Genomic DNA, 16,477 nt, shown 5'->3' with positions numbered 1-16,477 from the left:
AGCTTTTTCCAACTGTAGCCCTGAGCATACATGCCCCTCAACAGGCAAATAATCACATTATCATTGCTTCTGGGTTTAGGAACTAAGAACAATGCTTTGAACCTCAAGTGTTCTCGAGGTTCACTAAGAAAGGAGTACTTACAGAGCTGGTGGGCAGGCAGGTTATCTGTACTGAATGGAAACCCTCTTTGATCCAAGGACACACAGCATCTTTAAAATGCACAAGATTACTGATTTCCTTGCACCTGCTCTCCAAAGTGCTCTTCACAAAGCCTTTCTCCCAAACAAATACCTTTTCATTTTTCCCCTTTTTCATCACTTCCTTCCTTCTTACATTTATCCCATAGTTCTCTATGCAGAGGTTCCCTGGCTCACTTCTATCTGAAGCATAACTTGTTTTCTTTCTTTTCTGATATCAGAGGGAATAAAGAATGTATTTCACATTAACTTTGCAGCACTTCCTTCCACTTGCCTATCAAAACACTTCTCTTGTAAATGAAAAACTACGAGTTTCAATATTAGCAAAAGCTCTTACTGATAACATCATAGAAGACTTGACCTTCAGTTGAAACAATGTCTTAAAATGAACCCAAAGAAGCTGCAATTCCTACATTTGCAGATACCAACCTCTCACTTGATAATAATTCATAGAATAATATCAAGTTCTTGAAACTTCCCTAAGGCAACATCCTTGAGCCACTACTTTCACTAGAGTTGAGGAAAAACTGCACACCAGCTACAGGTTCAGTGATTTAAATGTTCTTAGGCACACAGGAAGGCTTACTTTAAAAAGGCTGTCTACCACATATTTTTGGCTGCCTTATATCTTATATATGTCTTATCCTGGTCATAACTGCCATCAAGGTTATACCTCATCTCATTTTAGCAGATTCCCTCACAACTATCATTTTTAATGAAAAGGAATGACAAACTGGTCCTGGGAAATGTATTTCCATCTGCTCAGAAGGGAGAGCTCTCAACAGCCAGCTTGATTCACATCAAACCATGCTCTGTGTCACCTCTCAGTACAGCACTACGGCCCTGTGCAGTTCTGCATTCCAGATACTCACTTTTCACCAGCTTTAAATCAATCTGAAGAAAATCACTTAAACATGAATGCTTTATGTTATGAAAATGCATGCCTATCTGCTCACTGACCTGGAAAATACCCTAAAGTGGTGAGCAGTTAACTTTGCCAAATGTTTGGTCACAAGAGAGTTAAATCACCCCCACTGGGAATCTATCAGAAATTGGAAAGCAGAGCCATCATCACCAAATTTTTTTGCAACATTACACCAAATTATTCACACTTCATCAACACATTTTGTCACAATTCAAATGGTGTAGGCACTCCTTTTACACTGATTTTCATTATTAAGGTAACTAAAACAATATAACTAAATAATTTGTTTTACATTCCTTATAACTTTGTTAACCACGAAGTGATTTCTGGATATTTGCTATTCCCGGAGCCCTCTGCAGAATTCCCCAAACTAAGTTGGTTTTCCTTGGTGGAATACAGATAATGTAAAAGGTTATTAGGTAAATTGTGTCTTGGTTTAATACATGGCGGATGCACACTGTGTACTATAAATTAATTCTTCCATCCATAGAGATCTTTGCTAATACTCCAGTTCAGCCCAGAAGTGATACATTCAGTACAGTCACCCTACGCTGCCTTTGCTGATCTCCCAGCCAGTGCTGCATAACCTCAGCTATGTTTCAATGCTGCAATAGAACTAGTTCTGCCCTTAGCTTTGAGGTCTGATTGAATAATGTAGCCATGCAATTAGCAGGTTATGCAGCTGAAATCCGACACAAGTGACTACATAATCTAGTTGAGAAGTGTTATAACAACAACAGGAGCTCTGCTGCACTTCCATCCCTTTCTGAGCACTCAGCCATTCACTGCAGAAATGTACTGCCATGTCTTTGAATGTATACAAGTAGTGGCCCCACTTCTCCTCCTCTCCTCCAGTCATCCCACTTCAGAAAAGGATGAAACACACAGTAATAAGAAGAAATTTTCCAGGGTGGCTTGCAGTTACAGTCTCATGTTAGGTTTCTACCTTTGGTAATCTCATTCAAACTGTGCTCACAGTACCATAATAAAAATTGATACTAATTAATAATAAGCAAGATGCAGAGATTACCAGGCACTAACACTCAGATGAGAGATGGGACAGCACAAAGTCAATCTGAGGCCAGAAGGACCACAGTTAGCTATTCATTCTGCCAGGAAGTTCCTCACAGGGAGGTTTTTATCACCATTAGATGTTTTGGAATTTTATTTAGAAGGAAAATAAACATCTCTCTCATACGGTTTTAAATCCCCTCAAGTGCTACCAAAATGAATTCTTTGATTATCACTGCTGATATACGATTTTCTTAAAATTTCTCCTCAGAAAAAGATCAAATCCATCTCTATCTTCCCTTACAAGCTTTTATAACAGTATTAGGTTTGGACAACAGTGCACCATGTTTTCTTCCCATCAGGAAAATAACAAAAGGAAAGATGGCTAAGTACTCGAGCAGAGGTTTCTATTCCAAATATGAAAAAAGAAAAACAAACAAACAAACAACAAAACAAATGCCCACATCAATAAGTAGAAAGCCTGAGGACTTGAGAAAACACTGCTGTCTCCTACCTGACTGTCTACATCTGTTCACCTCTATAAATTGGAACCAACTAGAACAGGTCACAGAAACTACATCAGAACATAGAGCTAATGATGCTTGGATTGGTTGAGGAAACAACGACTGAACTGTCCCTTTAGAGGTTAATTTTCGACCTGACAACTGAATAAGCCACATTTGCCTGGTCAAAAAGAGGCAAAAGAAATATCTTCCTAAAGGAAGCTCTGTTTTGGCATTTAATGATACACTCTTCCTTCCCATTGCTCACAGACCCAGAAATGCACACTGACTCTAATACAGGGCATAGCCTAGCACAGGAGACATTCACATCAGCTGCTGGCAGCAGAACAAAGACTACAGAGCTATGGCCATGTGAGAAGTTGATGATTTTGGGAGTATTTCCTCACTGCAAATTTTTCCTCTCATTCCTCTTCCAAATATAAAAAGAGCTTTAGGGAAATCCTTTCCTTATTAATATATTTCTTTAAACATACACTATTTATGTAAGCCTGCTTTACCTATTTCATTATTCTGGTGATAAATGTAGTTTTTCCTTTCTGCTAGTAGAAGCCGCGCGTGCCGGTGTGAAACCCAGCACAAAGCACCCTGAGTGCTTACAGATGTGGATGCAAAGTTCTGTCTATCCATAGTGACAGTCCACTTGCAGGGAGAGTAAATGTGGCAACTGTAAACACCAGCTGAGACTGCTAAAAAACAAAATATGAGGAAGCAAGTCCAGTTACCTTATTGGTCTAATCCAAGTATTTCTAATGCTGCTTAGGAGCTGACACACCTGTGAGGGTGTGGGATGGAGGACTGGGGGAGAGCAGCACACAGAATAGGTCCCAGCTAGAGCCAAGCAGTCAGTGTGCACACGGAGAGAAGACAAAACCACAGTTCTATCACCAAAATAGAGACTTGGAAATGCAATACTTTAGAAGTACTAAAACCTAGCCCATGGATGATATTTCCTTTCGAGATGCGTTTTCTCTCTTAAAACATTTGCTATCCTTTGGCATGCCCTTATTACTTTTCCATATGTGCCTCTTTTTAAAGATGTCAAAATGCAGTCATATTTTCACATTATCTTCTTGTTCTCATTTGTTCTTATGGTACAGTATGCTCCATACATTTTATCTCGACGATGTAAAAACAAGACTTTGCTAATGGGAACCCGACACTTCCAGACTGAGAAGAGCTCCCTCTTTTTGTGTTACCACCCTCATCCCAGGGACTAGAATCTCCTAACACATTTCAGTTATGCAAGAACTCAATTTACAGCACAATGATGACGAGGAGAGCACATGAACTTCAGAAATCAGGCTCCTAATTGTAGGTACCTCAGATGTGAGTTTCTTGGGGAGCCCTGGTTGCTAGCCTAACTAGCACAAATGAACTAGCTATCAAAAGCTGTATATGTCCTTCTTCATAGACAAGGTTTTACTTTTTACTGCAAATTTACAGTTTATCATATATAAACTGTATTTTGAATTTTACTAAATAAATGGAACTGTTCTTTACCTGGAAACAGGCAGATAACTTTTCCACTTGTTGCTGAATGGCACACATACATTTGGCTGCTCTGAAGGACTGCTATTGCTGTCAAAATGTGTTTGTCCTGGAAGCAATCCCATCTCATCTTACCACACCATCAAATGTGAGCTTATCTCAGTCACAAATGCTCATCCCTCTTCTATTATTTTACAAAAATCTCCTAAAATGACAGCTTTGTATGAAGGTCCAAAACAGTAAATAGGAATATCCCAAAAATTTTCCCCTGACACTGTGAAAACACAGATTTTATTTGCAATAGCCTGACATCATTTTCCATTATTACCCATTCAGTGAACACTGAGCAGTGTTCTACGGTATAAGAATCATATCTAGAATAACTTAATGTTTCAAAATTCAGTTTTCATTTTACCAATAGGACCAGTAATTGCTTTTGTAAGGAAGGATTATCCTTGGGACTTTGTAAATTAAGGAAAACAATGAGGTTTGTCATTTCAATAATTTCATTTTCAAGCAAAATCTTTGTTCTCATTCTGTTTTTACAGTCACCACCAAAGAATCTGAAAGTTATGCAATACAGCAGAATTAAAGCCACCAGGGACCCTCCTAACACAAGATGGAAATAACCTATTACGCAAATAAGATTAAAACACTGACCTTAAATCCACAGTCTTTTGCCAAGGGGCAGTGAAAGGGCAGTGGGGGTGGAAATCTACTGTGGTACAGAAGCTTGCACTGTGCTTAGGAAAGCACAAGGATTTTCAAAACCAGAGACCTCCATCATACAGTAAAGTGGAGTCATAGCACATACTACAATCATTTCAGTATTTCATACTGCAAGGCGCTTACTAAGAAATAACATAGCTTCACTTCTGTAAGCAAAAAAATTGCTTTCTGCTCCTCGCCCTCATTTTCCAGCCATGACTGCTGCGGTTATTTCAAACTGTTCCAGTCTCTCCTGGCCTGCAGAGGCCACCAGAGCCGCAAGGGAGAGCCCAGCACAGGAGCCCTAGCTGTGCCAGCAGCCTGGCAGCAGGTCTGCTGCAGAGGCCAGGCCAGCTGGGATTTCCTTGGATACTGGAAGCGCCAAGGGCTGGAGCAAACTGGCTTTGAATGACTTTGAGCCGATGGTGCAAGGCCAAGCTTCCAACATTAGTAATCACTCAGCTATGTACTACAACCTGTATCTGCTACACTGCACAGCTGAGAACAGAAGTGCATTATGCTAAATGGTTCAGTAGGAAAACAGAAAAAAATAAAATACGACTTTTATCTCAATTCAGTCCTGTTAATGCTGCCCAGAGAAGCCTACCTCTGGCACCCTTTGTGCTTTTATAAGAAGATCAATAGTATTACAATCAGCAATATTACAGTTATACTCAGGGCTTCTAGGCCATCCATCTGCACAGGTTTGAAAGCAAGAAAGAAAAAGCAGTGAATAAAGGAAATGGCTAACACGTAGGATGAACAACATCTGAACATCTGGTCCCACTCTGAAATTTTTCCTTATTGAGACAAACAGAAGGAAAAGAGCTTAATTTCTAATTTCAAATATTCTTGCAGGGGCTGAGGATGTCTGTATCATCAGAAGTAAGAGAGTGATGCTGTCTTATTTGAGGCAGGCTGGAACATTGCCTGAGGGTTATGTTTCCTTTCTTGGCCTGGGCCAGTCAGATATCTTTAAATAGGGGAAAGGAACTACGGTTGACTGCTTTACCTAACAGTCTTAAAGAAGAATATAGGGGGGAAAAAAAGAGACTTAAAAAAAGAAAAAATCTAAGAAAAATATCACTCCACGTGTTTTCCAAAAGAGGGCTGAAAAGATAAAAACCAGAGAACTCCCACCTGCTGGAACACATAATCTGAGGGAAGAAAGACAGAATACACAACTTTTGGGAACATCCCCTCCCTCAGGATCTTCCATGCCTGCTCTCCTCAATTTCCAAACTGGAAATGCATCTGTTCTCTTTTCACTGATAGATAGATAGAAAGATAAAAGCCAACAGTTTTAGCCATAGCAAATGGCAGACTGGTTTCTAATAAGTGTTTTTCCAGAAAGGAGGGGCTGTTGAAAATAATTGTAACAGCACAGTTCCATCAAGCCTTAAAAGCTGAACAGCAAATAGTACAAAACTGATACACACAATATTTAAAATAGTTTATGTGTTAAAAAAATCCACCTTTTTTGTTTGTTTGTTTCTGACAGGAAATTTTTCTAAAAGCTAGAAAACAGAAGAAGGGAAAAGAGAAAACAGAAACTGCATAAATAAAACTCTGGAAAAAAAAGGGAATAAAAGGAAAACAAAACCAGTTTTGATCAGAAAAAATGAAACAATGGTTAGTCATTCTTCACCAAAAGTTTCATAAATATTTTTTTCAATCAACTTTTTGATTTTTGAAATTAGAATGACTCTTGAAATCAAGATTCCAAGCTGTTACTTGTTAAGATTTTTCTTATTATGGAGAAGACGGGAACATAAAAAAGTAATGGAAAAGGTAAAAAATATCATAGTAAATTATGAAGCAAATTCGAATAAAATCTGCCCAGCGCAGCTATAGAATTATTTTGACTATCCTTTCTTGGGTGTCATTCAGAGAGTGGTGAGGTGCTGGAACAGGCTGCCCAGAGAGGTTGTGCATGCCCCATCTCCGGAGGTGTTCAAGGCCAGGTTGGATGGGGCCCTGGGCAGCCTGGTCTAGCATTAGGTGGGAAGGTTGGTGGCCCTGCATGTGGCAGGGGGTTGGAGATTTATGATCCTTGAGGTCCCTTCCAACCCTGGCAATTCTGTGATCATCACCTCAGAAATAACGCCTTCCACAGAGGACGGTACACATGATTAAAGATGAAGGCTGATTTTTATCATCTATTAAAAAATAATGTATAAGGTATTAAAAAATAACGGTTCTTGTCTGATATGCCATTCTTCAGGTACATCGCTCACAGCACGAATAAAACATGTGCATAGACACTGTACCTCTTCTCTGCCTTGGGGTGATGCCTCTGGGACTGAGAGTGCCGGCTGCCTCTGGGAGCTCCTCGGCTCATGTGGCTGTTATTATGGCCTTCAGAAGGAACAGAAGCCCGCAGGCCGGCCCGGAGCTGCTCTTCATTCCTGTGAAGCGGCACAGACGTACGGATGGCAGAAATGACGTGGCCTGGGTAAGCAGTCAGTGAGTCCTGATGGCGGGAATTCTGATGAGCAAGAGTTCTCTCCGAGGCCGCGTACTGCCGCCCCGGCCTCTGGTAGCCCCTTTCACGGTAGAACGCCGGGAGGCACGGCCTCGTTTGCTCCATCACACCGCCGCTGCAGCTCCTGGAACAGGCAGACCAGGGGCCCCAGCTGCCCCACATGCCTGGGATTCCCGCACCGCTATCTTCAGATGCATCTCTCTGCTCTTCTATCCTCTGGGGAACCTGTAGATACAGCAGATTGACAAGAGTTCACACCAGAATACGAAAGTGATGCTAACATCCTTTTTTAAGCCATTCACTCTAAGTCACACAGTGGAACTGAACTACATACTATGTGACTTGAGTTATGTATTAGCCTATTCTGCTAGCTCAGGTCTACAGCCATCACCAACTTGGATAAAAAGTTGTTTGGCTTTGGACTAGCTGGATTGGAATAGATTCTTTTTAGTCCTCAGCACTGGAAAACACTGCATAAAGCTTGGAAATTGAAAACCATTACATTATTAACTTCTGGTGACAACTCAGGTAACAAATACTGACTGCTCTCTCCCATTCTGACGTCTGAACAATGGAAATTGCTGCTGGAAATCTCAAACTGCAATAATATTTCAGGAAGTGCCATCTCATGTGAAACTTTTTAGGAAAACTGAAACGTAAGAGAATAGACTGACTGCCAATCAGCCAAAAATGCTGCAATAGTTAACTCTTAAACCACTCCCATTCCACCTCCAATATTAATGCTCTTTCAAGAATACTTCAAGGAAAATATTTATTTAGCAAGGTATGTACACCCCTACATTCACAGAAATTCCTATCAAATTCAATACAAAGACAGACAAGACAAATTGCTGGTCTCAAGTGTTCAGTGCTACTTAGCCATCCTCACCATGCAGCAGCATAGAGAAAGGGAAACAAAGAAAAGCCCCCAAAAGAAGAGCTTTTTGTTCTGGATAGCAATGAACTATTAGAAATAAGAATAGAGCCAGGCTCTTTTTGGTGGTGCCAAGAGCCAGGGCAAGGGGCAGCGGGATAAAAGTGGTACACAGGAGGTTCCATCTGAACACCAGAAAGCACTTATGTGCTGTGCAGGTGACACAGCATGGGCACAGGTTGCCCAGATGTTGTGGAGTCCTCTCCTTGGAGATCTCCAAAAGCCACCTGGGCACAGGCTGGGCACCCTGCTCTAAATGGCCCTGCTGGGGCAGGAGTGGGACCAAATGCACCAAGTCCTAACAGCCTCAGTCATTTTGCACTAAATGCACAGTTCTGTTGTTTCCCTTCTCCAGCTGGTTGAATCACAAGTATTGAAAGCAGGCTTCAAATGTATGATTCTCAAGATTACTAAAGTGTAGAGCACTCCCTTAAATGAGCATCCTTTGGCAGTTTACTTATATTCCAAATCTTTGTGCCAAAAAGAACACATGCCCATCATTTCAATTATCAGACAAAAAGAAGCACTAACCACAGCTAACTATACAGCCCTACACAAGTGTCTAACTGGCTCAAAATAACCTCTGGAAAATCAGCCATTTCTCTCTGTATGTCACTTCTCCCTGCATCAAAGAACAACCTCCTAAACATATAACTTCCATTAATAATTTTGGCTCGAACACTGCTGCACAGTACTAGAAGATTAACATCTACATACTTGGCCTCCAGGCACAGATAACACGTGCAGGCCCTACCTGAAGTGCCAGCCCGCACAAACTACTGATAAGCAAGCTATAAACATGGCAGGCTTGGGTGGAATGTGGTTTGCTGAATGCTCCATTATCATAAGCAAAGCCAAGGCAGTGAGGGTTTGTGGTGCTGCTGTGTAGGAGTCAGTTGCGGTCTACATAATCTGAAACATTTCCCCACTCTGAGGTTGCTCTCACTCTTTCATCACCAACCACAGAAAAAACTGCATTTAATTATAACTTGTGAATAATATAAAGCATCTGCATTAGTGTGATATGTTCTCTATTTCACCAATATTATATGAAAACAGAAGCAGATGTCTCTGTATTTAATTTATGTTTTTCCGTGGGTACCCCATTTGGCATGAGTCTTTTAAATCCAATAGCCTGTACAACCTAATAACCACATAATGTCAAGATTATGAATAACATGCAACAAGGACCTGGTTTCTGGCTGTTATATTTGCATTCATATCCAATAGCAGAACATCGTTGGCTCACAATACAACCAACTAAAGAAGCTTAGTTTCTTCAGTTTACAATTTTGTCGCTGAATATTCAGAGTTCATATGTACATTACATATTAATATAGCTCCAACACAGATACAGCGTAAAACCAATAGCCATTTCTCTTCTCACAATTAGTCCCCCAAACAGTTTAAGTCAGACAAACAAAAAAACAAAAAGACCTGTTTATTTTCTCTTAGCAGCAAATTGTTCTATAATATTTATGACAAGGAACAGTAGGTTTAAATTTCAGCAGAGGGGCTCCAAATTGGATAGCAGGAAGAACTGTGTAGCACAAAGGCAAACAAAGCATAGAACCTGAGCAGAGCCTGGTACCCTGCATTGGAGGCCAGCCCAAACCTCCAGCAGGAACAACCAAGACACAGCTGCTCCAGCCCAGCCTCACAGGTCACTTCCTGCACTTTGGTCCTCTGATTAGCAGGTTACATTGCAGCCAGTAATGAATTCTCACACTGCCCTAGGGTATAGCCAAGAAATTACAGGTAGCTAAGGGAGACAGCTAAAGTATTCCAGAATACTTCAGAAGTACCAAAGACTGAGATTGCTGACTCTTAAATTCACTCTCCCTTTAAAAACAACCCACTGAACAGCACAGTTCCTGAAGAATTTAAGCCCTCACTGTGACAAATAAGGGTAAAAGTGAAATTTCTTTGCAGAGTTAAATCACAAAAGCGAATTCTTCAAAAGAAACACACAAACTGCAATAGGCAGAGAAAAATTACATTGTCTCGTTGACTTTCCTGTAGTTCCTGTGGTTCCTTCTTCAGGTACCTAAGTAATAGTCATTCCAACTGCAAGTGCCATCAGAAAGATGTCTGTCGAGTGCAAGTTAATCAACCACTAGGGATTTTACTCTATTAATTCAATCCATTTTTCCCCTTGTTTTCATCCCATTATTACAGACCTTTCTTTCTTTCCTGTATATTCTTCAATCATTTGGTAGGACAAGGTTTGTAAGTAGAAGTAGTAACTATCACTAGGTACAGCAGTATAGTAAACAACGTAAACAACATTTAAGGTTGTCATAAAGATAATTGCACACTGTAAACCCAAACTTCACAAGCACATACGTGCTTGCAGTGGTGCAGTATGATGAGGAGCCCTGGCACAGGGTGTCAGCCCTGCTTCTGTATTTCTAGGAACTGCCTTGGCCATTAACTTGCATGACAGGATATCAGAACTTTAACATAAAGAAGGGGCATTGCATGTGCAGTCACACTGAACATCAATGCTTTATCCAGTAAACCAGCACACTGTTTAGTTTCAGATTAGGTGATCCCCAACATCCCTAACTTTTTTTCCTCCTAACATCCACTAACTCAGAAAATTTGGAGCTCATTTCATACAGCAGGATTGCTACTGATGCAGTCACTGATGCCACATTTCAGCACACTACTAAAACATGTGTCTGATCTGAATGTGAATAAGCCCACTGGAGGAAAAAAGAAGTTAGGTGTGTACCTACACACAGCACTAGGTACAATCAGACGCGTTGATCCTGTTCTACTGTTTAATATCCCAATCTTTAAAACATAGAGACTGAAAAATTAGATGATTGCTCTTTCTTTCTAAAAGGTTTTCAAGTAAAGGTTTTATTATGTTATTTACAGAACAGTGAGGACCACACTTCTGTGACAAACATGGAAAAGAAAGGTAAGCCACATGACTCCAGACATTGAGGTTTTGTAAAACTTGATATGCAACACAAGTCTCGTGGTTAAAAAGAGATCTTAGATTTTATATTAAGCTATTTGCCATTCAATATTCTTTAGAGCAGCCACCACCATTATCTTCCTTGCTTTTCTCCATCTTCTCCATCCAGAATGGGTCCAGCTTTAGTTAGTCAACTTTGCCCTCCTTGCTTTTAAACCTCATTTTCTGCACAACCCATAAAATCCCTCATTTACTTGGGCTGTTCAGGCCCCTCTTCTATTCTCATTCAAATTGCTTTTAAAGATCTATTTAGCCCTTTGGCTGTGTTTCCAACAGAGAACCTCTAATGATTAAAGAAAAGTAGGAATTGTCAATTGTTGCCTTTCTCCTAATGGTCAGTCTCTTAAGCTTTAAACCAAGAGGACCAGAATTCACCTTTCATTTTCCTCTGAGAGGAACATGAACTGTAATAGTGAAAAATACATCATTTAAATAATACAATCTCAGCTTTGATAACATTCCTCTTTATGAAAACGATAATCCTGCACTGCTGAACGGTCCTTCAAGACTACAGAATCTTTACAGAAAAAATGTATCTTCTCTGATATGAATCATTATCAGAGTAAAATTTAATCCTGTGCATTTTTCTCAGAGTTGATTTTAATTCATCACCTTAATGATGTCACAGCAATAGAAGGAAGGGATAATCTGAACTCAGTCTGAAGTTTATTACTTGACCCAAAGTCAAAGCAATTGTATCCAAAGGGACTTTTTGTCAGTTGCTCAGAACACCAATGGTATTCACTCAGTAAACTCACACCCATGTGCTGGATGCAAGGCAGAATAGAAGCCAGTATGCCTTTTTAAAAAATACATGTGAATTAGCTATCTTATTTGTCCTGTCCTTTGCTTACCAGAGCAAAGAGCTCTAATTCTGTAAATATTCCTCTGAGTTGAAGCATTTTGGAGTTGTCCCTTCCAGAGACCCTCTCCATATACCTGTTAACCTATGCTGTGACACCAAACCATTGCTATCATTATTATATGCTGGTATAACAGTACATTATTTTTCAACAGTTGTTACTAAAAAAATCTGCATGCCATATTCAGGATGAGATGAACACACTATTCTTCACAAATATTTGCAGCTCATTCTATCACTGACTGTCTTTCACAAAGAAAATAAAGTCTCTGTCCTTTCAAAAATCTCAGGAGTGTAAAAACAAAAGCAGGCTGACTTATAGAAACTAGAACTGAAATACAGTTCAGAGCAACGCATGCCAAATTTTGAATGGACTGAGGAAATTATAGTTTAGATTTAGAGCCTATTCAAGTGTAACATTATAGTATTTCCCTGCCAGCATTGTAAACACATCTATGGAACTGGTTTAATTCTTTCACCAGTCTAAGCATCTTAAAGGAATATTTCTTCAACATTAGTTCAGCTGATTTCCAATACAGACCATTCCTACACAGCCATGACAATTTCCCAGCAGAAAGTCTTTACGGGCCACTTTACAGTCATTCATTTGGAACAGCAATATTTTAAATGCTTTTTACAAGAAACATGTGCAACACTAGTGGTTTGATAAAAAATTATCTACCAAAAAACCCCAAAACTTGCAGTTAACAACTTCTCAGATCTCTCCAGACTGGCAGAAAAATGGAGCAGAGGCCAAACAAAACATGACACAATGAGTATATGTCCGTCTAGTTAGTGTGCTCTGCTATTTTAATCCTTCACTGCATTTTGGAAGCCTTTAATCAAAGATGTAGTAAACCGTTTGAATTTTGCAGTAAGTGTAAATACTACCAGCTTAAATGATTTGGGTTTCCGCTCTTTGTATAAAAACTCTGTCTGAACATCTGTGCCTGTGAAGATTAAAGGGCTAAAAAGCCTGGAAATAGAAGACCTTTGTATTCACAAATCACTGAGGAGAGTTACAATGCCTGCAAAGCTTAGCTGCCCCCTAACCAACTTAGACCACATCTGAAGAGACTTTAACATTATTTAAATAATCTAGAAAGTAAACAGCTCTGAACAAACTCAGAACAGTTTGTGTGCCAGAGTTTGAAGCTTCCTCCAAGTTTGGATAATTTTTTTCACACCAAGACCACCTCCACTGCATTCCATGAGCTTACTGTTCTGGGGCAGAGGGTTCTTTCTTGCTGTGAGACCAGTAAGTACCTGTAGGCTAACAGATAGATCACTCCTCCCTTCCAGCAGCCGCATATAATGACCTCTTATCTGCACTGGGATTGCTTCTGGTTTACAGTAACAAAGATGATAAGCATCAGGACCTCACTATATCAGAGATTTGGCTTGCTTATTTTAATAAACTATTTCCTCATCACTGCTAGTTATCACAGGCCAGACTGGATGGGGCCCTGGGCAGTCTGGTCTAGCATTAGGTGGAATGGTTGGTGGCCCTGCGTGTGGCAGGGGGGTTGGAGATTCATGATCCTTGAGGTCCCTTCCAACCCTGGCAATTCTGTGATTCTGTGATTATCACATGTGATCTAAGTCACTCAGCTTGCACTACAGCCTCAGCTCAATCATCTTTAGCTGTGACAAAGCTATCACCACTCTACTGTATTCCCACATCTTATAAAATTCTTTGGGATCCAAATGTGGTGTGGACATGGACTTATGTACCCAGTGATTGACATAACACCTCCCACGGACTCTCAGTGGGTCATCTGCCCAACGCTGCAGAAGTGGACAAGCTGCCATTAAATAGAAAGTAATATTCCCGAGCAGAAGAATTAATCTGAGAATCTATAAAGCTTCTTATCTTCATCATTGCTCTCCAAAGCCAGTGACAACACCAGCATTAAACACTGCCCTGAAAAAAACGTAAAGATATGAGGCACTGATCTATCACCTTGCACGTTCACCTGTGCTGGAATCCAACTGAAGCAAAGTCCCTTTCATTTTTCCCAAAGAAACAGAACAAGCTTTAAGACCCCAGTGCTCCAGCTTTAAGGAACCTGTGCTTTTACTGAAAAAACTATTTTGAGAGTTCAATTATGAAGCAAGTTAAAAATAATGAAACCATTGGCTTTGATTTTTCTAAGAGTATACTTGCACAAAATAATGTATCCTTGTTCTGCCTCCCTCTCCAGCAGGAAGAATGCCATTACCTAAGCATTTTAACTCACAAGGAGAAGGGCAGGGAATTAGTAATGACTCAGGAGATAGCAGGAAACTTCTTTCAGCTGTTGTTCAAAGACACTCTGTTGCATTACAAGGCTAAATTTAAAGGAAACTTTTGTACAGTCCAAATCACCTCCTGTTTCCTAAAAATCACCAGTTAGAACATGAATACCATTAACTAGAAAAGCTTTATTTTACTCAGGGTTCAACAAGCCTGAGAGCATGTATATCTATACAGCTAATGTTAAGCATTATTTATACGTGCTGAAGGCATATGGATATATTGTCCTGTAAATAAATACAAGAGAAATACGAACTACATCTCAGAACAATGGAACTGGTGTGAACAAAATATACCAGTAATACTGCTCAACAGTTATCTTATGAACAAATCAAATTACAAAGAAATGAGAGGCAGAAGCAAACACTTGTAAGCAGCAGGCACACAGCAGCCATACAGCCCAGCATGCATAGCCGCCCTAGCAAAACCCTATGCAGTGCATGCAGCCCAGCAGGACAGAACCACAGCAATGCTGCAGCAGGGCCTTAGCATGGGTTGGCTTGCAAGGCTATAGCTTTCACTTTGTGAACCTCATGATGGAGCTTCAGCCTACCTGAGTTTCAAGGAAAAATTACACACCGCGTTCTGTTAGCATGCTCACGCTTCTCAGGACAGGTAAAAACAAGGTGGTGAGCAGCTGTGGTGGAATCCCATGGCACTCCTTAGAACCAAGAGGCATTAGCTCTGATGTCTTGGCCAAAATCCAAGCTTAAATATTAACCACTTTGTCTAACTCCAATTTCCCCTAGTGTTTCAAGGATATAGCAGATTAACTTCGTGCTTCACGTTTTACTTTATTATAGTGTGTTCAGAAATATTAGGCAGCTGTATCCTTTTCAGCTAGCAGAATGGTGACTTTTTATAGGGTGTAGGAGACTAAAAGAAACCAAAGACATTAAGAAACATTGCCATTCGCTGTCACTATAACAACATAAAAGCAGGTGTAGGATCACATACACCAAATTTCCTATATGAATCTTAAAATTGATATAATTATCAGAATTAATAAACAACTTCCTATCTGAAATAGTATACAGTGTAATCATCTAACCTATATACTCTCCGTCTACGTTCACACTTGATCTCCATTTTCCCAGCAGAAGGAACCATCCTTAATACCTTAAGCCTTTGTAGCAGTGCAGTGTAATGGAACCAGCAAGTAAGACTACCATGGAAAACAAAGATGAAAGAAAGAAGGATGAGAAGAAATAAACAACCTGTTTTTTAGATTCTTCAGACAGAGGAAGTAAAACCAAAATTAGCCTCCTCATTTTTGCCCCTCAAAGTACATTAGCCAATCAATCCAAGAACCTGTTGGAGTTCCTTTAAGTGTCTCATTTTACTTGTCACAGATAAAAACATTCATAGGAAAAACTTCAGGGAGGTACAGGACTGCTGAGAAAAAGGTCTATGCAGCCATACAAATGTAGGTGTTAAGCAATTTTAGAACTCTAGATAGGGGCACAGAAAAAGGCAAGCAGAAGAGATTCATTATTTTTCATTATCTTATCCTAAAGCAAAGGTAAAGCAGACATCCACTGTCAGTTAAGGGAACAGTGATTTAAGAGAAGTTCTGATAAGTTCCCAAGCCTTGCAATCTGCCAATTCAACTAACATAGTACCATTATGTGGTGGATTTAAGAAAAAAGAAAACTGACTGAGAGATGATTCCTTCTAGGGCAAATAACACTTCTATGCTTACTGAGAATAAACAAAACATATCAACCCCTAAGCCTCCAAACAAAATGGAAAAACTGAAGCACTCCAAAAACTGAGAAAGTACAGAAAAGAAAACTGCTTTGAAGCAAATGCTTCAAAGAAATAGAATAGAAATAGAAATTCCCTCTTATGAACCTAACTTCTATTTGAGTACTGATGGGATTTAGCCATTACATTGCAGTGCTGCTCAGGCTACCTTTCCACAGGTAACTGAATTCATCTAACAGCTCACCATGACCAAGCAAGGGGATCTTGCTCATCTTTCCTCTCCCTCTGTTCTTCTCTTTTCTCCCAGCATCCTCTCCTTCACCTACTCCTTATTTCTCCCAAATTAGCAT

The 16,477-nt window shown here is 40.0% G+C and overlaps 1 protein-coding gene across 2 annotated transcripts in view; it reads right to left on the bottom strand.

Annotated features, from left to right (window-relative positions):
* The window catches only part of THSD4 (thrombospondin type 1 domain containing 4), a 268,971-nt gene that overhangs the window by 224,214 nt on the left and 28,280 nt on the right, over window positions 1-16,477 (bottom strand). For both annotated transcript variants that reach the window (XM_090148779.1, XM_031616470.2), the window contains exon 4: window positions 7,125-7,564. In XM_090148779.1, the coding sequence (XP_090004905.1) occupies window positions 7,125-7,564 (440 nt within the window). The remainder of the gene's footprint in view (window positions 1-7,124; window positions 7,565-16,477) is intronic.

Source organism: Phasianus colchicus, chromosome 12 (genome assembly GCF_987193195.1).
Source record: "Phasianus colchicus chromosome 12, bPhaCol1.hap1.1, whole genome shotgun sequence".
Classification (NCBI taxonomy): Eukaryota; Metazoa; Chordata; class Aves; order Galliformes; family Phasianidae; genus Phasianus; species Phasianus colchicus.
Note: the sequence above shows the minus strand (reverse complement) of the source record. Positions and strands in the feature narration are given on the sequence as shown.